Source organism: Elephas maximus, chromosome 27, assembly GCF_024166365.1.
Source record: "Elephas maximus indicus isolate mEleMax1 chromosome 27, mEleMax1 primary haplotype, whole genome shotgun sequence".
Classification (NCBI taxonomy): domain Eukaryota; kingdom Metazoa; phylum Chordata; class Mammalia; order Proboscidea; family Elephantidae; genus Elephas; species Elephas maximus.
The window spans coordinates 11,313,915-11,338,036 of NC_064845.1; the positions used below are offsets into that span (position 1 = coordinate 11,313,915).

Genomic DNA, 24,122 nt, shown 5'->3' on the forward strand with positions numbered 1-24,122 from the left:
TCATGTTTGGTAAAGTAGAGGGTCAGTGAAAAAGAGGAAGACCCTCAACAAGATGGATTGACACAGCGGCTGCAACAATGGGCTCAAGCAAAAAAACAATCGTGAGGATGGTGCAAGACCAGACAGTGGTTCTTTCTGTTGTATATAGGGTCATTATGAGTCAGAACCGACTCCATGGCACCTGACAACAACAATATTGCTTTTAAAATCTTATTAATATGTGGTTTACTTTGCTTAAGTTGTGTGTTTACCACAAACTCATAAACACATTCTTGCATTCAATAAAATAGACAAAATAAACACAATACACATTTTACATAAATACCTTCTTTAGCTAATGTCTATAAACAGAGAAAATAGGTATTTATGGGACATAATCTGTTATAATACAGTGATCCTTACGATCCACTGAGCAGAATATAACCAATCTGGCTTAAAAAACAGATTCTCAGAACACTCACCAGTAGTAGGCTCAGAGGTATGTATTTTTAAAGAGCTCTACAAAACAATATAAGATCAGCAGGTATGGGGACCAATAGTAGGGTAAAACATCAACAACAAAAAACCCTGGCATCAGGATACCAAGGCTTATATTAATAATAACCAATTACTGCTAAGGTCACGAGGGAATAAAAAAGAAAATCCTAGATTTTAATAACAGTACGAAAAGCCACTAGAATCCACAGCTAGGCATCAATGCACTAAACGTTGAGGACAGACCTTTCACATCTTTGTCCAGCTTTGAAAAGGCCCGGTTTAAGGCTGAGTTAATTAATCAGGTTGGCTGAATTAACAACAGACGACCAGTGAGAAGGCTTTCGTGATTTCCCAGTTTACAGACGATAGCTTATTATGAATTTGGTGTATGCTTATGCAGCTTAGAAGCAGGATGGACCAATGGACATTTCAAGCGGTTAATATACAATGTAAAAACCTGGAGTTTGGAGTCAGGAGACCTGGGCTTGAGTCCCAGTTCCGCTGTGTCACCACAGGCAAGTCACTTAACCTGAACTTCAACTTTCTCAACAACTAATGAGGATCACCTGAGGTAGATCATATCAGTTAGTATATGTAAAAAGCACTTTGTGAGATTTAAAGCTCTTTTCAAATGTTAGTTACCATTATCATAACTGATCACAATATGAACAGTTATCATTTGGTCTCCGCAAACCAAGGAAATGAGGTGGGAATTCTATTCACAACAGGGACAAGTTGACTGAGTACATAGTTTATGTTCATAGGAGTTGTACTGTTGAAAGAGCCAACCATTATGTATTTAATTCGTCAAGTTGTCCAATGTTTTTGTAGTGCTAAATGCCGGGTAGAGTCCGAAGTAATCCACAAGTAACTCACTGTAACTTCCTAACAAGCTTATCAGGTAGAGACTATTGTTATTCTCATTTTATAAGTGAGGAAGTGGGGGCACTGAGAGATTTAGAACGTGCCTAAGTTCACACAGCTAGGAAGTGACTGAGCTAGAATTCCAACACAGACAGCCAACCTCAGAGTTGACAAGCTCAACCACTACAACATGGTATCATTTTCACTACGTAGCAATTCCGTGGCATAAATCTCAAAGACGGTGTTGTAAAGAGCTCCTAGCCCATATCGTAAAAAATAGCATTGAGAATGATAGAAAACAGTTGCGTATGATAATTTTCTACATCGGGTCGCTTTTAGATTGCTTAGGAAAAAATTTCCAGGGCTCTTAATCATCAGTTTAAAAAAGCTACGTTTATTTATTGTGTAGAGTTTAAATTATTTTATATATTCTGATGTCAAGTTGTTGAATTTTTATTTTGCAAAACTGAATATATTATTAAGTCTGCAGGAAGAAATGAATTGTAAACACTGCTTTGTAAAATAATAGTGCAGTATTAGTAGTCTCTTGATGAAATAAAGCATGGGAAGTCAATGAACACTGAATCAATAGATACTTTTTAAGGCCTGTGCTTATATAAAGTGCTGCTGTCTCCCAGTGTTCTAGCCAGGCTGACTGCTTCAGCTAGGAAAGTTAAATCAAAGCGGGAGGAACGTACAGGCTTAAATCAGCCATGAAAATAAGTACGTGTTCATTTGCACTGAGTCTTAAAAATGTCAGGATTTTAAGCAACATTACTAACAGATATCGAGACATGAACTAAAAGAACGTTAGCATACTTGGCTACTTGTCTAGTCCATATTTGTTTACTTCCCGTGGAAGCATGTGTTTATGGGAAAACACTGGTTGTATGTATTACAGACAGACACTCAGAGTCTATGTTTAACGATGAAGTCACAAGAGCTGGTGCAGAGTCTGTACATATTCTCTAAGCTAAACAAAACGGTAAGAAAGTGATAATTCTGAAATTTACTTTCAAAGTTAGATTAATCAGCATTGTTTAGGGGTAATGGGTTTGCCTGCATCATGGGCTGGTCCTGGCTCTTTGCTAGGAGATACTTAAAAAGAAGAAGAAAAAAAAAGAAGTCAATATATCCAATTGCAGAATTTCATTTACACAATTATGAGTTTGGGACTTCACCATTCCCTGGTGAAAAAATGTACCAAAATATTACTCTACAACTATTTATTAATCTAAGAACCCTAACATAAAAGACTCATGGTAAGGCAGCCTTTCCCATAAGGCATATGACTCTGAAGGCTATTTAGTGAGCCTTCCATATGGGCTTAAAAACAGTGATCTGGCTCATGGTTTCTTTAACAGAGAACAAGCATGTCCAGGAAATGAGAAAGCTGTAAAAGAGCCCTGGTGCTGCAGTGGTTAAGCACTCAGCTGCTAACCAAAGGTTGGCAGTTTGAACCCACTGATGGCTCTGTGGGAGAAAGATGCCGCAGTCCGCTTGCGTAACGATTACAGCCTTGGAAATCCTATGGGGCAGTTCTACTCTGTGCTACAGTGTCACAATGAGTCAGACTCGACTCAACGGCAATGGGTTATATATTGAAATTTCATAGGAAAGAATACTGCTGTCCCACTGAAGAGTCAATGTGGGAAGTCTAGTTGATACACAATACATTTTTCATGCCTTGATGATGAGAAAGGTAGCCACCTGTTCCATCCTTTATAAACAGAGGGAAGTTGGTCATATTATTTGGATTTGGGCTTTTAACATCAATCCATGTTCACAGCTACCTAAATTTATAAGTCATGAAGTCTGGAGATGACAGAGGTGAACTCAAGGATTTATTTAGAGCAGCAAAGTCAGCATATACAAACGTGAGGGAGTCAGAATAGCAGAGTAGAGATGGGGAAGAAACTGGTTTCGTCCAGTTGCAAAGAAAGTGAAAGATAATATTTCCTGTTCTCCTTTCAAATTCCATCAAACAAATTCAAAGTATTCTTGAGGCATTGCTGACATTGGGGCCTATTCATTCACCAAGGAGTCAGGTTAAGAAGGCTATAACTTATCTCCTGCTTTCAATAGTTCTTAGCACTTCTGTTTACACTTAACTAGAAAACCACTACAGCAATGGCCTCAGTTCAATCACGTACTGAAGAATCAAAGAATAAGAGGATCAACTAGCTCTGTTTCCTTCAATTTCTGGGAGCATCATATTGGTCGACAAAGAATGCTAAAATCATGTCATTTCCCACATATGACCTTAGCCAGAAGAAAAGATACTATTCTCCACTTTATTGTTCTTGGTCTCTTTTTTGGAATTCCCTCCTGTAGATGTGGGATTCAGGGAAAAGAAATAAATAACTTAACTGTATATTCCACCTGTTTTTGCAATGAATAATACCATCCATCAGTTAACACTGGTTGAGAGTATATTATATGCTAAACACTATACTAAATGCCTTATATGTATTATCTCAGTTGACCTTCAAAAAAACTTTATGATACAGATACTATCATAACCTCTGTTTTACAGATGACATACCTGGGATTTGTAAAGGTTAAGTGACTTGCTTGAAGTCAATGTCTAGTAAGTGGCAGAGCCAACTTTCAAATCCAAAGAGCATGAATGTAGACCCTACCTTTTTAACCACTATCACAACTTTATTGTTTTCCTAATATGCATTACAAAAATTTTTTTCTTGGTAGATTATTCACAGGCAGGTAACAGTTACAGAAATGTTTTAATTCCCTTGTCCTTTCTCCAGTCCAAACACTAAACAGTGTTCAGAAAACAAGCAAAGAAACTAAAAGTCTTAATCCAAGAATACCAAAACTATAGCAAATGATATATGAAATATGGAATTAGTATGATAAAATTTTATTGAGAGTTTGGTTGCTGTACAGATTATTTTCTAGCAGTAACATGGTACAAAAGTATTTTTTTTTTTTGCAAATGCATTTTTCCACTGACTTGTCTCAGTAGATTTGTATCCAGTTTCACTCCATTACTCTAAGAGCAAAATGCTGCCCAATGATCTAGTTATACACTCATTTGCTAATCCTTATTACTGACTAAATTTTGCGAATTTGGATCCTAATAAGTCTTAGAAGCAGAACATTTGCTCAAATAGATGTTAATACAGACACAGTGGTTAAATTACTGCTGCAAATTCATTCTACAAATATCCACAGTTTCACTTTTTCTGCTTTGGTCTCCAGTCCTCCAATGGGGAACATCAAGCAGCAAGTAAAGACCTAGTCTACCAGAGACTGCCATAATTCAACATGTATATTAGGATTAAAATGAGAAAAATTTCCTAATTTTGTAGATACAAAAATGGGAAAGCATTCAACAATAAAATAGACAGCTGCTATGCATAAGCAAGAAAATAAAACAAAAGAAAAAATGTGGACTTCAGAGTTGGATATCTTGACTCTAATCACTGTCCTACTACTAAGTAACTCAGTGACCTTGGGCTAGACACCACATGTCTTAGTTATCCAGTGCTGCTTTGTAACAGAACTACCACAAGTGCATGGCTTTAACAAAGATAAATTTATTCTCTCATAGTCTAGGAGGCTAGAAATCCAAATTCAGGGTGCCAGCTCCGGGGGAAGGCTTTCTCTTTCTTTTGGCTCTGGGGGAAAGTCCTTGTCATCAATCTTCCCTTGGTTGAGAAGCTTCTCAGCACAGGGACTCCAGGTCCAAAGGACGTGCCATTCTCCTGACTCTTGATTCCTGGTGGTATGAGGTTCCCATGTCTCTCTGCTCGCTTTGCTTCTCTCTTTTATATCTCAAAAAAGACTGGTTGAAGACAAAACCCAATCTTGTAGATTGAGTCCTGCCTTATTAACATAACTGCTGCTAATCCCACCTCATTAGCATCATGGAGGTAGGATTTACAACACATAGGAAAATCAAATCAGATGACAAAATGGTGGGAATCAAGGCACAGCCAAGGCGACACGTATTTTGGGGGGATGCAATTCAATCCATGACAACACATAACCTGAATCTCAGTTTCTTCCACATGTCAAATGGTGACAATAACTATCTTCATGGGGTTGATGTAAAACTGACTTTAAATATTATATAAATAAAAATAAATAAAAGCACCCACCACAATACCTGGCCTAGGGTAGGTATTTAATATATGGTTGCTAAAAAGATCTTCCACCATTTGTCAGTTTTTCATAGTGTGATGGCCTGCATGTTGCTGTGATGCTGGAAGCTATGCCACCACCATTTCAAACACCAGCAGGGTCACCCATGTGCACAGGTTTCAGTGGAGCTTCTAGACTGAGACAGACTAGGAAGAAGGACCTGGCAATCTGGTTCCAAAAAAAAATTGTCAGTGGAAACCTTATGGATAGCAGCAGAACTTTGTCTGATATAGTGCTGGAAGATGAGACCTTCAGTTTGGAAGGCACGCAAAATACCACTGGAGAAGAGCTGCTTCCTCAAAGTAGAGTCAATCTTAATGACGTGGATGGAGTCAAGCTTCAGCACTTCCATTTGTTGATGTTGCATGGCTCAAAATAAGGAGCAACAGCTGCAAATGTCCATTAGTAATTGGATCATGGAATGTATGAAATGAACACAGGAAAACTGGAAGTCACCAAAAATGAAATGGAGCACTTGAAAATCTATATTCTAGGTATTATTAGTGAGCTGAAATGGACTGGTATCGGCCATTTTGAATGGAACAATCCTATGGTCTACTATGCCAGGGATAACAAATGAAAGAGGAACACCTTTACATTAATTGCCAAAAAGAACATTTCAGGATCTATCCTAAAGTACAACACTGTCAGTGATAGGATAACATCCATATGCCTAGAAAAAAGACCAGTTAATATGACTATTATTCAAACTTCCACACCATCCACTAATGCCACAGAGGAATAAACTGAAGATTTTTAGCAACTTCTGCAGTCTGAAATTGATCAAACATACAGTCGAGATGCATTGGTAACTACGGGTGATTGGAATACAAAAGTTGGAAACGAAGAAGAATCAGTAGCTGAAAACTACAACCTTGGTGATAGAAATGACACCAGAGATGAGCATGACAGAATTTTGCAAGACCAACAACTTATTCATTGCGATACATTTTTTCAACAACATAAATGGCTATTATACATGTGGACTTCGCTGGATGGAACACACAGGAATCAAATTCACTATGTCTGTGGAAAGATGATGAGGAAGCTCAATATCATCTGTCAGAACAAGGCCAGGGGCCAACTTCAGAACAGACTATCAATTGCTCCTATGCAAGATCATTTTGAAGCCGAATGAAATTAAAACATGTCCATGAGAGCCAAAGTGTGACCTTAACTATATCCCAGCTGAATTTAGATGCCATCTCAGGAATAGATTTGATGCATTGATTACCAATAACTGAAGACTAGACGAGTGTGAGATAACATCAAGGACATTATACATGAAGAAAGCAAAAGGTCATTAAAAAGACAAGAAGGGAAGAAAACACCAAGAGAGATGTCAGAAGAGACTCTGAAACTTGCTCTTGAACATAGTGTAAATAAAGCGTAAGGAAGAAATGATGACATAAAAGAGGTGAAGAGAACATTTCAAAGGGCGGTTCAAGGAGACAAAGTAAAGCATTATAATGAAATGTGCAAAGACCTGGCGTTAGAACACCAAAAGGGGAAAACACACTCACCATTTCCCAAGCTGAAAGAACTCTAGTTGCAATGTTGAAGGATTCTATAGGCAAATATTGAATGATGTAGGAGGCATCAAAAGAAGATGGAAGGAATATACAGAGTCACTATACCAAAAAGAATTGGTCAACATTCAACCATTTCAGGAGACAACATATGATCAAGGATAGATCTTACTGAAAGAAAAAGTCCAAGCTGCACTGAAGGCATCGGCAAAAAAAGGCTCCAGCAATTGACGGAATACCAAATGAGATATTTCAGCAAACGGATGCAACGCTGGAAGTGCTCACTCGTCTATAACAAGAAATTTGGAAGACAGCTACCTGGTCAACCGACTGGAAGAGATCCATATATGGTGCCCATTCCACAGAAAGGTGATCCAACGGAATGCAGAAATTATCTAACAATATCATTAATAAATGCAAGTAAAATTTTGCTGAAGGTCATTCAAAAATGGTTGCAGCAGTACATCGACAGGGAGCTGCCAGAAATTCAAGCCAGATTCAGAAGAGGACATGAAATGAGGGATATCATAGCTGATGTCAGATGGATCCTGGCTGATAGCAGAGAATATCAGAAAGATGTTTACCTGTGTTTTACTGACTATGCAAAGCGATTTGACTGTGTGGATCATAACACTTAATTGTGCTCATGAGGAACCTGTACATAGACCAAGAGGCAGTTGTCCGAACAGAACAAGAGGATACTGCATAGTTTAAAATCAGGAAAGATGCGCATCAGGGTTGTATCCTTTCATCATACCTATCTGTTCTATTTGTATGCTGAGCAAATAATCCGTGAAGCTGGACTGTATGAAGAAGGAGGTGGCATCAGGGTTGAAGGAAGACTCATTAACAACCTGCAATATGCACATGACACAACCTTACTTACCGAAAGTGAAGAGAATTTGAAGCACTTTCTGATGATCAAAGACTACAGCCTTCAGTATGGATTACACCTCAACATAAAGAAAACAAAAATCCTCACAACTGGACTAATAAGCAACATCAGGATAAATGGAGAATATATTGAAGTAGTCAAGAATTTCAGTTTACTTGGATCCACAATCAATGCCCATGGGAGAAGCAGACAAGAAATCAAATGATGTATTGCACTGGGCAAATCTTTAGTTACTGGAACCATCATAGAGAATGTTGACATCAGAGCCATGTGTTGGAAAATATTTACTAAATTTATATTTGATGTACCAATTACTCTGGAAACCCTGGTGGCATAGTGGTTAAAAGCTACGGCTGCTAACCAAAAGATCGGCAGTTCAAATCCACCAGCCGCTCCTTGGAAGCTGTATGGGGCAGTTCTGCTCTGTCCTATAGGGTTGCTGTGAGTTGGAATCGACTGATGGCAATGGGTTTGGTGCTTTTTTTTCTTTTTTTGGTATCAATTATCAGTTGGTAATTTCTGCTCATATGTTTCTCATTATGAAGAAATCAACTTATTTGATAAAGTATTATAAAATAACAAGTTGTGTTATTTCTATTTATAGGCCGGAGATTATACAGTAATACAACCTGAACCATTTGGCCAAATTCTGAATTGCAGTGAAATTTTAGGACTGGAACTTCTAAGGATACAGGTTACAAAGAACTGTGACATCCTTTGTGCTACCATTAGTGCATCTGTCAGAACAATTTCAGAGACGTAGTATAACAAGGACCCATAAAACCCAGTGCTGTCAAGTCGATTCCGACTCATAGCGACCCTATAGGACCGAGTGGAACTGCCCCATAGAGTTTCCAAAGAGCGCCTGGTGGATTCGAACTGCCAACCCTTTGGTTAACAGCCTCAGCACGTAACCACTACACCACCAGGGTTTCCAGCAAAGACCCATATTTCCCTTAAATTGTATATCTGTCATTTATTGGCAGGGGGTCTTTGCTAAGTGTGGTCACTCAGGGACCAAGGCTGAGGGAGTAGCAAGCCAACACCTCAAACATTACCAGTCACTGTGCCACAAGGAAAGGAAGGACTCGCAAGGATGCTTCACCAGTAGTTAAGTGCTCAGGAAAAGTGGTGACACTCATCACTTCTACTCACAACTCACTGGCCAAAGCGTACCTGGCCTCACCCCACCTCAGGAATGCCAAGTGTGAAATTCGCCTTTGTACCAGGAAAGCAGAAACCTTAAAAGCTTTGGCAAACAATATTAATTACTGTCACAATCAGGAAACAGACTTATGAGTCACAGAGCTCAAGTTTAGCAATTATGGCATTAGTTTCCTTTTACCTCCCTGGAAAACACAGGCAGCCCTGTAAGACAATGTGCAGATACCCAAATGACATCTGGTACCCAAAGAAATGGTTGTGTATCTACCGGCATAGCCTATGTATAGTGGTAAACAGGCTAGTAAAAACATGTAGCCAAAAATATCCATTCACATCATGGACAAGAAAATCTCTGTTTTACCACAGGAGCATCATAGTAACAGAAGTGAACCACCTGCTTTTTCTTGGCAATATAAGGAACCAGAAAAGTGCAGGTCAAGCAGTTACTGGTTGAAATAGTCTAGCAGTATAATGGTAATGGCGTTAAACCACGTCTATGAAAAATTATAATCACTTTATACAACCTACAGGACAGATGGTTAACTTAAAAATGTAATAAATATCGAGTTCAAGTTCTGGACCCCCTTTATCAACAATATCTACAAATTATATATAATGTTAAAAAATGACAAGATTTCTACTGACCTCAAAGCTATGTTTGATGTAACAAATTACTATGGGGTGAGACATATAAGCTTATGGCTGTAAGCATAATTTCCAGGCAAACAAAAGTGAAAAGCAAACAAAAGAACAGACAGAAGAGAAGCTAGAGAAGCACAGTAAGCCGTAACCAAGGTAGGTTTTGACACTGATAGGGATAAAACCACCAAAACGCTGATGTCTCGAGTTGAGGAAGACTTATCAGTGATTTTTATCCCTGGGACGTACATTAGTGTCACTGGAAGAACTTAAAAATGCTGATGCCAGGGCTGCTCTCCAGGAGATTCTAATTCAATTGATCCAGTAGAGTGAGGCCTAGGCATTGTTTGCTTAGTTTGGTTGTGTTTTTTAAAGTTTTTTAATGCATAGTCATGCTTGAGAATCACTGAATTAAACCATATAGTCTATCAAGCTAGAAAATAAACCTGTAAATAATGGGTTCTGCAGACATGTACTGACTAAATATAGGAGAAACAACATTTGCACTAAGGGGGAAAGAACTGTTGCCATGCATCAGCTCTAAGGAAAAAAAATACCCATTTAGCACATGTTCATGTTTCCCTTCTCTGAATAATTACCAGAGTTATCTGTATTTGAATACACACTTTTTAAAAATCAAGGTATCTTTAAAAAGGGAGAAAATTTAGCTATCTTTACAGCTACCGGTGATATAAAAGCAAAAACCAAACCCGTTGCCATCAAGTCAATTCCGACTCATAGCGACCCTACAGGGCAGAGTAGAACTACCCCACAGAGTTTCCAAGGAGCGCCTGGTGGCTTCAAACTGCCAACCTTTCGGTTAGCAGTCCTAGCTCTTAACCACTACACCACTAGGGTTTCCACACTGGTGATGTAGTAAATGAGAAAATAAAATGTATGAATAAACCAATATAAACTACAAATTTACAGTCTAAATACTGCCTTCAACTGTTTTCTGAACTATGTCCTAGAGTATTGATAAGTAGTTCTGTTTATTAAGGAAAACCCTGTCATCTGTATTAATAGACAGTGACAGCACTGTTATGCTTTCAACAATAAAATTAATAAGTCAGTGATTCCATATATATGTTAACTTTACTACTCGAGAAAACTAGATACACATGATTGACCTGAAAGAGAAAAATTAAAATTTTCAGTCTAAAACTAAAAAATATTTAATTTTCTCACAAATGAGTATTATACAGCTTATGTCTCCCTCACCTTAACATATAAACTGAAAAAATATATAGCATATATTCAGTGAAAATTCTGAAATATTATTTAATTACTTATTAAACTGAATCACAAAATCCTCACAACTGGACCAAAAAGCAACATCATGATAAGTGGAGAAAAAAGTGAAGTTGTCAAGGATTTCATTTTACTTGGATCCACAATCAACACCCATAGAAGCAGCAATAAAGAAATCAAACCACGTAACGCATTCAGCGAATCTACTGCCAAAGACCTCTTTAAATGTTCAAGAGCAAAGAGTTCCCTCTGAGGGCTAAGGTGCGCCTGCCCCCAGCCATGGTGCTTTCAATCGCCTCATACGCATGCGAAAGCTGGATGATGAATAAGGAAGGCCGAAAAGAGCTGACACCTTTGAACTGTGGTGTTGCTGAAGACTACTGAATATACCATGGACTGCCGAAAGCACGAACAAATCCGTCTTGGAAGAAGTACAACCAGAATGCTCCTTGGAAGCGAGAATGGAGAGACTACGTCTCACCTACTCTGGACGTGTTATCAGAAGGCATCAGTCTCTGGAGAAGGATATCATGCTTGGTAAAGTAAAGCGTCAGTGAAAAGGAGGAAGACCCTCGATGAGACAGATTGACACAGTGGCTGCAACAATGGGCTCAAGCATAGCGACAGTTGTGAGGATGGCGCAGGACCAGGCAGCGTTTTGGACTGTCGTACATAGATAGTGTCACTGTGAGTCAGAATTGACTCGACAGCACCTAACACCAACAACATACAAATTACGAGAGTCATGCTGAAGCAATGTATGAAGTCAGGTTAGTCAGCTTGAGCCAGGGAGAGAAATTACATCTTCCTATCGCTCTTCATCTAGTTTTAGAAAAAGAGATCAGACAACTTGTGCGATGTGCATCCCTCTTTCACCTCCTCTAAAGATCTTTAGGAAATCTACATCACCTCCTATACCTTGTTTTCTGTAAGCGGTCTTTGTTTTCCTGGGGAGCAGATGTGAATTTAATATCTGGGTCAATACAGTGCAGTGAAGAGGTGGCATTTGAGAACTTAGGAGTTTAGGGGAAGAGAGGGCCATAAAAGAAAGATTAAGTCTCTGGAAAGTCTAGGCAATAGAACTGCAAGGGGCAGTCAATACTATTTTCATCTCTATTTTAGTTACCTAGTGCTGCTTCAACAAAAAATACCAGAAGTGGATGACTTTAAAGAACAGGATTTCATTGTCTCACGCTTCAAAAAAAACCAAACCCACTGCTGTCGATTCCAACTCATAGCGACCCTACAGAAATCCAAATTCAAGGTGCTGGCTCTGGGGAAGGTCTTTCTTTGTCTCTGCTAGTTCCTAGGAGCTGCTGGCAGCCGTTGGTGTTCCTGAGCTTGAAGGCGCATCTGCCTCCATCTTCACATGCTTCTTCCCTCTGTGCTTCTGTCTAGTCTGTTCCTTTTATAAGACACCACTGAGAAGGATGAAGTTTAAGACCCACCCTACTTGGGTATGACCTCATGAACGTGACAAAAGAAAGCCCCTATTTCCAAACAGGCTCATGTTTTCAGGTACAGGGGCTATGACTTCAACATGACTTTTGGGGAGACCCAATTCCATTCACAGCAATCTCCAAGGGACAGGCAAATCTCAGCAATCCCTGGGTAACACTGAGTTTGGAACTGTTCATTTCAACCAATCTCCCATATGTATCATTTCTGACCATTTTTCTACTTTGGTCCTTAGCATTTTTTGAGTCAACCTCCTTGCTTGATGTTTCTTGTGTCAGTTGGGGCAACAGGCTTCAATCATCTCTGAGTCTTCACTTCTGGGCGAGTGGAGATCCCCAGAAAGCCAAGAGTGGGGAGTCAGAGCACAATGGGATAATGGGGTAGTCTGGCTTGTGCCTGCTGAATCTGAGGTCAAAAAAGAACAGAAACGTGAGTCTTGAATGAAAAGAGCCACAGAAGAAGGCAGTATTACTATGGCAGCTCCAAAAGAGCAAATAAAGAAAAAGATACAGATACAAAGCAAAGAGCAAGGGACAGAGGGGCCCCAGAAGCAGAGTCTGCAGGCAGGTGCCATGATTGACAGTATAGGAGACAGCCTGTGCAATAGCCTATGGGCACCAAGGGAGTTATCTACCCAGAACGCCTGGCCACTTGGGGCTAGAGCACTGGGTTTGTTGTGGAGTAAGGAGGGGGGGCCAGACACTTTTTTCCCTGCTCTTGTCCTTGCTTAAAAAAAAATTAAGCAGCCCTGAATTCCTGACCTTTGGATGTGCAACATTTGCCAAGTTTACTTGAATGCTTTCAAAAGGTTAAAAACGTGTGGCTCCTGATTCCTGAGTTTGGGTTCATTTTACATCAGCATTTTTCCTGTCCCAACTATTAACTGAACACTCACTGGAATCCGACTACTCGAGATAAGCCTGACAGAAACCAAATCCTGACAGTAATACCAGTTCAGACAATTTTAAAATACACTTTCATTTTTGAACTTATATTTAAGTCTAATTTCTTAGTAATGCTTGTGCTTCACCACACTGTCAAATGTTGGAAATTCTAAGGTCTGCTTCATGAGTAGCTAGAAGGCTTCCCCATCCTTTGGGAGGGGTGGAGGGGGGCACGAGAGGGAGGGCACTCCTTTCTGTCTTCTGTGGTTGCCAGCAGAAGGGCCTGGGCTCACATGCAAGATGTTAGAGCAGAGTGTTTCACATTCAGATGGCTGGCTCACAACTACCCTGAAACGGATGTATGTGGTATTCATTCTTGAATATTTTTACTAAAACAGCCTTCTCTTCCAGCTGCTTTCAAGTTAAACGAAACACAGATATTATTTACGCCAAAGGTAAGGTTTAAAAAAAAAAAATCACTTTAAAGTACCTCAAATTTCCACAGATTTAATTATACTGTGCATTAAATGGTATGCTTTGCATACACATGGACTTCATGTGTATTGGAGTATATATAATTCTCCCTATAAAATAGAAACCACCCAGATTGAGTCAAAGGTATCCACATTTCTGATAACTATTTTTTTTATCAGGTGTCTAATGAAACCAATGTTTGCAGATGAAAAGTTTCAGTATTATGATACAGATATAGCTAACAACTGATTTATGTTGATTAAACCAAACCCTTAGACATACGTCCAGTTCACCTAGTCTCATCAACTTGAGAACCCAGTCTATTTATTAATGGTAGCATGGGATTTAAAGTTTAAAAAGAGTCAAAAAGATACTAAAGGAGTTAGTGTAATGAAATATTCTGTTTGAAATTTGAAAAGCTGGTAGCATTCCATAATTAATTTTCCCCGTGAATGAGGGTTACAACTTAGAGTCCTCTCAAGAGAATCGGAAAATTACCAAATGATAATCTTAAACATGTTTCAAAAGGCAATTATGTAAAGTTCTCAGCTGATTCAGTATATAGCCATTGAAAAAATAAAATTTAAAGTCCCATGGCTATTTTTATATCCATACTTCCTTTGGAAGAAAATGCTTTAAAAACTACAAAATTTTGTTTATAAAAATCTAGAAGTAAGTAGTTATTTAGGGATCTGAGAGAAAAATGATCATAATTAAAAACAAGTACAAGAGGGATAAGTTTTGCTGTTAAATCTACCTACCTTTAATGTGACACTATAATGTCCAACAAATGTTGCGTTTATCCATGATCTTGAATGGGGGTCACCCAGGAATTCTATGTGATACTGTTCAACATTTCCATCCAGGTCATAGGCCACGTATTTCCCTTTAAAAGGATCAGGGCAAAGTATCCCTGGCCAACTTTGAAAAGAAAATATTTGTAATTATTTCAGTGCTTTAAAAAAAGGCAGACATGAACACATCTGTCACAGTTGTGTATTAAACTTCCTCCTTTCAATTTTAATGACTTTTTCAGAAAGCTTCAACATTTTCAAACTTGCCTGTGTTTTTACAAGTAAAATATTCACTTAATACTTGTAATAAATTATATCTTTGTAGATACAGGAAGCTCTGTAGTAGTTATAATTTAAGATACACATAAGCTCTAAGAAGAAAGATTTATAAGACAAAAGAATGATCTCCAGGGTCAATAACAAGCATTTAGGAACTACTGATAAGAAAGTTGAAAGAAGAAAAAAGATTAATTCAATTCATGTCAGGGTTGAACTGGCTTTAACCACCAGAATGATTAATAAACAAAATGTAGCCTACTTGCAGGGCTTTTGACAGGATGGGAGAGAGCAGGCCTTTCCTAAGCCAGGGCTGTGGAACAGGGATGTACTGGTAGCACACTTGCTGGCCTGACAGAGACTGGAGAAACCCTGAGAGTATGGCTCCTGGACACCCTTTGAGCTCAGTAATGAAGTCACTCCTGAGGTGCACCCTTCAGCCAGACATTAGACAGGCCCATAAAACAAAATGAGACTAAAGAGGCACAACAGCACAGGGGCAAGGACTAGAAGGCAGCAGAGGACAGGAAAGTTGGTAACAGGGAATCCAAGGTTGAGAAGGGAGAGTATCGACATGTCCTGGGGTTGTTAACCCACGTCATAAAACAGTATGTGTACTAACTGCTTAATGAGAAACTAGTTTGTTCTGTAAACTTTCATCTAAAGTATAATAAAATAATAATAAAAGAATACAAGTTAAAAAAAAAAAAAAAAGAACGTACTGGTACCTCAGCCTGAGATAACACTGTGGAGTTAAACTACTATGGGAAAAACAGAAAAACAGTGCTGCAGTTCTATACTGTCTTTTTTTCTCCCTATCTGCACAATTGACAAGTGCTCAAATCACGAAAAAACCCTTCAGTCCTGGCAATAAAATGTATCCTTTATTGAAAATAAATCTTTAGGGATGTGTTCTTTCATAAAATAAACCTCTAGCAATTCCTTGCTATGTTTCATTTTTCTCTTTGGGTGCTCATTTCCCACTTTTGTTCCTTTCTATCGATTTTCTGCTTTGCTTTTCCTTGGTTTTTCTTTCTAATCTCCACAGCAGAGAGCTCCTGTCACCGACATCTCTGATAAGCAAAAACAGAAACAATATTACCATATGGAGACTGAGCAGGAAATTAGAGAGTGCCCTGAATACCTCTGCTGCGAGAAAACCCAATCCTAACAAATCATCCACTTTATCTGGTTTACCAGATTCTGTCTCAAAAATAAGTTTGAGAGCAAAACAAACACTTGCCTGTACATAATCATCTCAAAAATGCCTGATTAGGAATGCAAATAAAAACAAATTTGTACTAGGAAAATTGGAATTTCAAATAATATATTTGCTCAACATTTTAAATATAACTTCTGAAATTTTAAACAGGAAAAGTTAGGAAAATTGATACAATCCTATTATAAGAGAAACAAAGGAAGAATGTGACACTACCTACAAAGTTGTCCTGAAAAATCTGGTGTGGGGTGAAATGGAAGATAACAGGCTATCTGTCACTCAGGCACATGAATGTCTGTGGTGTTCCAGGCACTCCTTTGAGGATCTGATTATCACATTTAACCCTGCCAACCTCAAGAAGTGGGTATTTGTTATTTTCCTTATTTAGACGAGAAAACTAAATAAATCTCAAAGAGATTATATAACATTCCTATGAAGACTAAGTCAGTTAAGAGGTGAAGACATGATTCAAAAGAGGTCTTTCTGGTGCCAAAACCCAAATGTTTTCCACTCCATTAGACCACAGTCATGGCTTAGAGACAGGAAGAGTACCCAAGGGAGGGAAACCATAAGGAGGCCGTATTGATTCAGGAAAAAGGACAACTTCCAAAGAATTTATTAGTCTAGAGACAAATTATCCAGTCTCATAAAACAGATTTAAAAAAAAAATTTTTTTTTTAAAGTATCATAACCCTGAAATAAAATAATCGGTTTGTATTTAAATAAATAAATAGCACAATGTAAATAATTGGGCTGAAACTCTGTGTATTGGGTATGTACCTAAGCAACAGGCTTTAATATTTTACGCACAGCAAAAACACACTGTATACATCAACTACATTTTAAACCTTTTACCGATCATTCTAGGTGCTGACTTACTGTTCAGAGGAAAAAGCAGGAAGGGAAAGCAGCAAGTAAATTCAGGGAGCTGTGACTAAGGAGTGTACAGTAGAAATCTGACAGGATTTTATAGATCAGGGTCCACACTATGTATACCTGATCCAGCTAAATATTCAAAGGTCTGTACAGCCAGCCGTCAAGCTCTACTTCAGTTTACAGCACTGCAGAGTGGAACAGACAGTAAGGTTCAAATCAGGAAACTCAGGCGCTAGTTCTCCTTTTTCCAGCCATGAGGCCTCAGGCAGGTAATCAGAGCTTGCCTCAACTCTGTTCCTCACTGTGTTGTTAGAGACTCTGAACAAACACATGCTTTACACATTTTCTTTTTGCAAATTAAAACACTGCCTTCAGTGCACCTTGGACTGCTTCCTTCAGTACTGTGGGATCTTGATCATATGTGACCTCCTAAATGGTTGAACACCGACCAGTTCTTTTTGGTACAGTGACTGTGTATTCCTTCCATCTTTTTGATATTTCCTGCATCATTTAATATTTTCCCTGTAGAATCCTTCAAAATTGCAACTTGAGGCTTGAATTTTTTCTCCAGTTCTTTCAGCTTGAGAAATGCCAAGTGTGTTCTTTCCTTTTGGTTTTCTATCTCCATGTGTTTGCATATTTCCTTATAATACTTTCCTTTAACTTTTCAAGCCACCCTTTGAAATCTTACATGCAGCTCTTTTACTTCATCATTTCTTCCATTCGCTTTAGCTACTCTACGTTCAAGGGCAAGTTTCAGAGTCTCTTCTGACAGCCATTTTGTTTTTTTCATTCTTTTCTGTCTTTTTAATGACCTTTTGCTTTCTTCATGTATGATGTCCTTGATGTCATCCCACAACCTGTCTGGTCTTTGGCCATTAGCATTCATTGTGCCAAATCTATTCTTGAGATGGTCTCCAAATTCAGGTGGGATATATTCAAGGTCATATTTTGGCTCTCATGGACTTGCTCTAAATTTCTTCAGCTTCAACATTAACTTGCATATGAGCAAGGTGACTACTTCGAGGAGGCAGCTCTTCCCCAGTCATACTTTGAGTGTCTTCCAATCTGAGGGGCTCATCTTCTAGCCCTATATCAGAAAACATTCTGCTGCTATTCATAAGGTTTTCACTGGCCAATTTTTTCAGAAGTAGGCTGCCTGTTCCTTCTTCCTCGTCTGTCCTAGCCTGGAAGCTCCGCTGAAACCTGTCCATCATGGGTGACCCTGCTGGTATTTGAAATAGTGGTGGCATAGCTTCCAACATCACAGCAACACACAAGCCACCACAGTATGACAAACTGACAGATCTGTTAGCTTTTTTTTTTTTTTTTTAGTTTTTACAGATCATAAATTAGCAACTTAACGTAAACTAATAAGTCCCAAGGCTTGCTGTCAGCAGATGATGGCTCCAGTGCAACTCCGGCACAGGTGAGAACGGAGCAAGTGTCCAGGCTGTCCGCTGAAGCTACACAGAGTCCTGTGGCTCTTTGGCCTCTCTGATTTAGGGGGAGAAGAGGCTAAGAACTGTCCGGCAGCTTTAGATCATGGAAAAGAAAGCACTAGTAGCTTACAAATTTATTCAAACTACCTGGGACCCAAAGAAGCCCAATACTTTAGGAGAACTGGAAGTGATAACACAAAGTTGAGTGGAGGTTCAGGACATAACTGCAGAAGACTATCTGGTTATTATCAGGTTCATGCCAACAGTATCTCATTGCTGTCTGGTGACTCTTACTGGGCTGTGCTTCAAAGTAAAATCTGGGTAAGAGTTTACCTTTTAAACCTGCATTGAATATCTACATTTCTGAATAAACCCACTCAAAAGGACAAGACTTCAACAAGTAGATAAGCCACAAGAGTGAGTGGCCTGGACTGGAATGGAGATGCCCAACATACTGGAAATCGGGGATTAACAGCTGTTTTAAAAGCCACCAAATTTTAATTTCTATGCTTGTAAAAAAAATTTTTTAAAGTAAGGGGTTTATGTTTAACACTAGGTGATTTGCACCTCACCGCACTTTTTAAAAAGATTATTGCCGAACAAGACTAAATTATATGTAGTATCTACTCTGTCCAGGGTCAGTCTGAGGATTTCTAACACTTACCTAAGTCATGAAAGAGAGAAATATTTTATAGTCATTACGTGTAAGATAAGCTGTTACTTTTCTGGTGCCCATGATGATAAACTACTTTTTGTGTCATATATCACTGGGGCTAAGAATATTATTACCATGTAAAATATAAATAAAAAAGAGATGACTCCTAAAAAAATTAGATGCCAATGAAAGAAAAAGCTTCTGTTCATTATTTAAAGCATGTTAAATTATAGAAAATAGTGCGTTGCTGATTTAAAGATGAATTATGAAAAGTATTGTCAGATGTCCAAATAACAGGGAACTTCAGCATTTCTTCAGGCAGCAGAGAGCTGAATGGGCCAAGCTACAGGAAAAGCTGCAGGAAAAGCTGAGCAGGGGCGACAGACGCAGAAACATAATTAGTTCTCTCCATCTGCTACATCCGTCATCTTCTCTTACTTGCTGTGATTGAAGAATGCTGATGTCCATTTTTTGCCCTCACAGTGACCTCAATCTTAGTTCCAAAACTGTCAACCATGAGAGTGCGTTTTGCACTTCTACTTCCCGAGTTTTCACTTCCATACTGATAAGAAATTTTGGCACACTGTCTGGGGCCTTAAAGGGAGACAGGGAGAGTAAGAGAAGATAACCTGACGGACAGGGTATCGGAGAAGGGTACCATCCATTTTAGGGCACCATCTTAAAATGGGAAGTAAGAAATACAAACAACAAGGTCAAATCGATACCAGCTCTGGAAATACACTGGGGTGGGCGTAGGGGTGGGGGATTTTGAGAGGACAAGTAACCTCATGGAAAGTGCAAATATTTCATGAGACTGATATCATATACATTTGTTATCCAGTGGAAATAATTTTCAATAAGATAATTATTAAAAATGAAAACTTAAGCATAATTTCAGTTGTCATGTACTTATACCCAATAAGATATACTTAACCGCTATTTTCTTTTTAATTGTGCTTTAAGTGAAAGGTTACAAATCAAGTCAGTCTCTCATATAAAAATTTACATACACCTTGCTATGTACTCCTAGTTGCTCTCCCCCTAATGAGACAGCACACTCCTTCTCTCCACCCTGTATTCCCCATGTCCATTCAGCCAGCTCCTGTCCCCCTCTGCCTTCTCATTTCCCTTCCAGACAGGAACTGCCCACATAGTCTCACGTGTCTACTTGAGCCAAGAAGCTCACTGCTCACCAGTATCATTTTCTATCTTACACTCCAGTCCAATCCCTGTCTGAAGAGTTGGCTTTGGGAATGGTTCCAGTCTTGGGCTAACAGAAGGTCTGGGGGCCATGACCTCTGTGGTCCTTCCAGTCTCAGTCAGACCAATAAGTCTGGTCTTTCTACAAGAATTTTAACAGTTACTTTCAAACTGTGGTTTGGGTGTTTAAGAGAAGAGCAAATTTTACTTGAGTTTCAGCCCTAACCTGTGGAACACAAAATGATGGGTTGCAATCATCATTAACTGGATGCTGTATTTGCCAAGAAATCCCTGGACTATACCTACCTGCAGGAGCTGATGGGAAGAGGAAGTTTCCCACCCATACATACACATTTATAAGTATAGTAATGCATATGCAGAAGAATGCAGATAAGAAACAAATAATACTTTCTAATACTGAAAGAGCCTAGCAGAAATCTCAATGTATAAATTTATATACTATATCTAAAAATCATTACTGGGTTAGTTTGTTACCTTAAAGCTATATTTTATTACTAAACCATTTGGGCTACAGTATATTAGGATGCAAATATATTGGCCATAAAGTAATTTTTGTATTTATGAGAAAGCTTTATAAAATGTCTGTGTAAATATACCCCAAGTAATTCTCCTGTTTAGACCCTTGGCAATGTGTCTTCCTGTACTAAGTGAGATACGTGCTGTTACTTTTTCCCTTTAACTTCTGGGTGCTTTCTAACTGAACACAAAGCTGTTTGATCAATATTTTAAAATCAAGGCTGCTTAAACATTGTGGAAATAGTTTTTCTGTTGCTGCTGCATTCGGACATCCATCTCAGTACACATAGATATAGCCAAAGGCAAGATCTGTGTATATATTTTTATAAGCACATAAGTGCGCACCTGTGTCAGAATGTACAGGTAGACTTTACATATATTATAATTTGATTGTCCATGGAGTTTGCCCAGAGACAGAGAAGGTGCTATTCTCTTGAAAATTATTTGTTTTTATTATATAAAGTTTAAATAGGCATGTCTAGATTCTATATCAGTTTCTTTCTGGCTTTTTAAATTGTTAGAGAGGATCAACTCTTCTCAGAAAGAATGAGATGTTGACAAGGTTGAGTTTTTAAGCCTTCACAGCTGGGTGTAAGGCCATGGGCTAAACAGAATTGACTCAGATAACTCTATACTGTTAAATACCTCTGCAGCCAGCTAGCTGGTCTTTCCACCTGAAGCTTCAAAATCTATAAAATTGCTTATTTAAGAACTAATATTTGACTGTTTCTAATAGGTTAATTGTATATTTATACTGCACTACTGTGACTTACTGTTATCCTTCTATGCATTTGTGCTACTGAATAAGCAATATAACTAGATTTGAATTTGTTAGTCTATGTAAGTCTGTGTTCATTTGTTCTTAGTAAAGCGGAATAGATGGGACTACTTGGACAAGTGCATTTTACTCTTTCCAAAAAGCAAGAAGGTAAACATGGCTGTATTTTTCAGGCATCTTCATGGTCCTAATCAGAGATAATTTAGGGACTGGAGTAAAAGAAGTTTCATTTGTTTCAAGTCCTAACCCTCTGTTACCAGCATATATAAAAACTGCAAAAGCAATCCCTAATCAAATTTCTAACATAATACTTCATACAAAGTGACAACAGCACAAACCCACTTCTTAGAGTTACTGAGCTTTCAGAAGTTCCATTATAAAATACAAACAATCTGATTCCAAAACTGTTAGTTTTAGATAGGAAAAATAATATGAGACTACGAACACATTCATAAATAACCCTATAAAATCAGTGTTCATATTCATGTCTTCTTTAATGTTTGCTCTTATATAACGATCTAGTTCATCATGATGTTTATCCTAATTATTACATGGAAGTCAATCAGTAATACAATTTTGTTTGCAACATTATCACATTTGATTTTTTTTTTTAAAGCCCTTGGTAGCAAGGGGGATACATAGTGAGTGATAGAACGAAGAACCCAAATCCAGGTTTTGACCTGAAAGCCTGTTGTGTGTGTGAGTGTTTTGGAGAAATCCCATCACAGTCTCTCTATAAAAGCATACGTCTTATTTTCTTCATGGAGAGCAGTCGGCAATATGAACCAGAGAATCCCAACTTTGACAATGTTGTATAAGAGAATGTAATGTAAAATAGGAAGAAATTCCGGGACAATAGAAACAAAGGTAGTATAGTTTTAGAATCTCCTAAAATTCTCCCATACATAGCAAATAGAGCAACTGTAATAACAAAACTGAAACTCAACATACAACATTGAAAGCAAAATTAACAAGCTATCCACATGAAGAACAAAATAGAAGCAGGCAGATACAAATTACTGACAGCCACACATATTAGCACCTCTGTGAGAGAAAACAGGATGGAAGGAGAAAGGCAACCAGAGCCCTGATAACTTTGAGACACCTCTAAACTGCCAAATTTTGAGAACCTCCAAATTGCCAACAGGTATTCACAAGAAAGTGCAGCAGGTAAAACTGATAACAGAAACCAAAACTTGGGGGGGGGGGGGGGGCTTGCAATAAAATTTGAAGGTGTTGAAGCAATCTGAGCCCTATGAACACTTAAAAGTAAACAACAAAGGTTCCTTCCAGGGCAAAAACCTACACTGATGAGACAGTGCTGGTACTATAATCCAAACTGAGGAGGACAGATCAACGGGAATAAAGAAAAGAGAAGGTACAAATAAAAGAAGGGGAAGAAAACATCCAGGAAGTCTCAGAAAAGGCAAGTCTATGTATTTGATACTTTGAAAAAACAAAATAAAAGGGGGCTCTTGGACTATGAATTAGAAAAATATATATATATTGTATAGCATCTAGTTGCAGGCAAGATGAAGTAGACTCACCTTCTCTGTTTCTCCCGAAGTACACCTAAAAATCCTGGGTGTTATACATAAAACAAACGTAAGAAGACTCTGAAAGCTGGGGAGAAGGTAGACCAGCTAGGGACCTTGGAACCTGAGGAACGACATGGTAGTGCGTTCTCTGGGCTTTCTTTTTGCCTCCCATATACCAGACAGGGTACTGAAGAAGCCAACAACCCAGAAACACCAACGAACACAGAAAAAAAAGAAAGAAAGAAAAAGCCAAACAAAGCCTGCTCTTGCTAGCCAAAGCACCAGGATAGGGGCAGTCCAGCAAGTCAGAGAACTTCTAGACAGTAACTGCTCAACCCCAGCCAAACATCACAGAAAATCTATGGCTTGCTCCTACCCCGCTAGCAAAGGCCAAGTAGGGACCGCAGATTTCAACTCACCAGGCAGTAACAAGGCACTCTCTCCCTCCCTGTTCAGTTGGTGTCAGAGGAGTCCTAGTACAAATCTGGGACTTTGACCACCTTCCAGCACTAACCTCCCTCCTGGGTGTCAGTGGAGGCCATGTGGGGAACAGTAACAAGGTGCTCGTGCCCTCTCCAGCCACAGTGGTGAGTGGGGAGCTTGAACTCTCTCCTGCTCCCAACTGTAATTTGGCCCCTCTCCCTCCCAGAGTGTCAATAGAGGCTGAGTGGGAAACCTGACCTTCCACCCACATCTGGCAGTAATGAGGCAGCACCTGCCTCCACCCCATCCTCAGCCAGTGTGGTATCAGAGGATGCATGCTAAAACAGATTTACATAAGATCCAAAATTCAAAAATAGAAAGCTTAGCAAATAAATAGAAAATAGAAAAAGGAATCAAAGGGAAATTTTAGCACTGAAAGTAAAAAACTCAATAGATAAACTCAACTGCAGAATGCAGATGACAGAAGAATCAGTGAACTTGAAGAGAGAACAATGGAAATTATCCATTCGGAAAAATATAGAGAAAACAGACTGAAAACAAATTTATTCTGACTTACCCTTC

General features: G+C 38.7%; 1 protein-coding gene across 1 annotated transcript in view; it reads right to left on the bottom strand.

The window, feature by feature from the left end:
• Positions 1-24,122, bottom strand: part of ZCWPW2 (zinc finger CW-type and PWWP domain containing 2) — a 151,074-nt gene that overhangs the window by 68,187 nt on the left and 58,765 nt on the right. Inside the window, exon 3 of the mRNA XM_049870964.1 lies at positions 14,564-14,723. Coding sequence (XP_049726921.1) covers positions 14,564-14,723 — 160 coding nt within the window. The remainder of the gene's footprint in view (positions 1-14,563; positions 14,724-24,122) is intronic.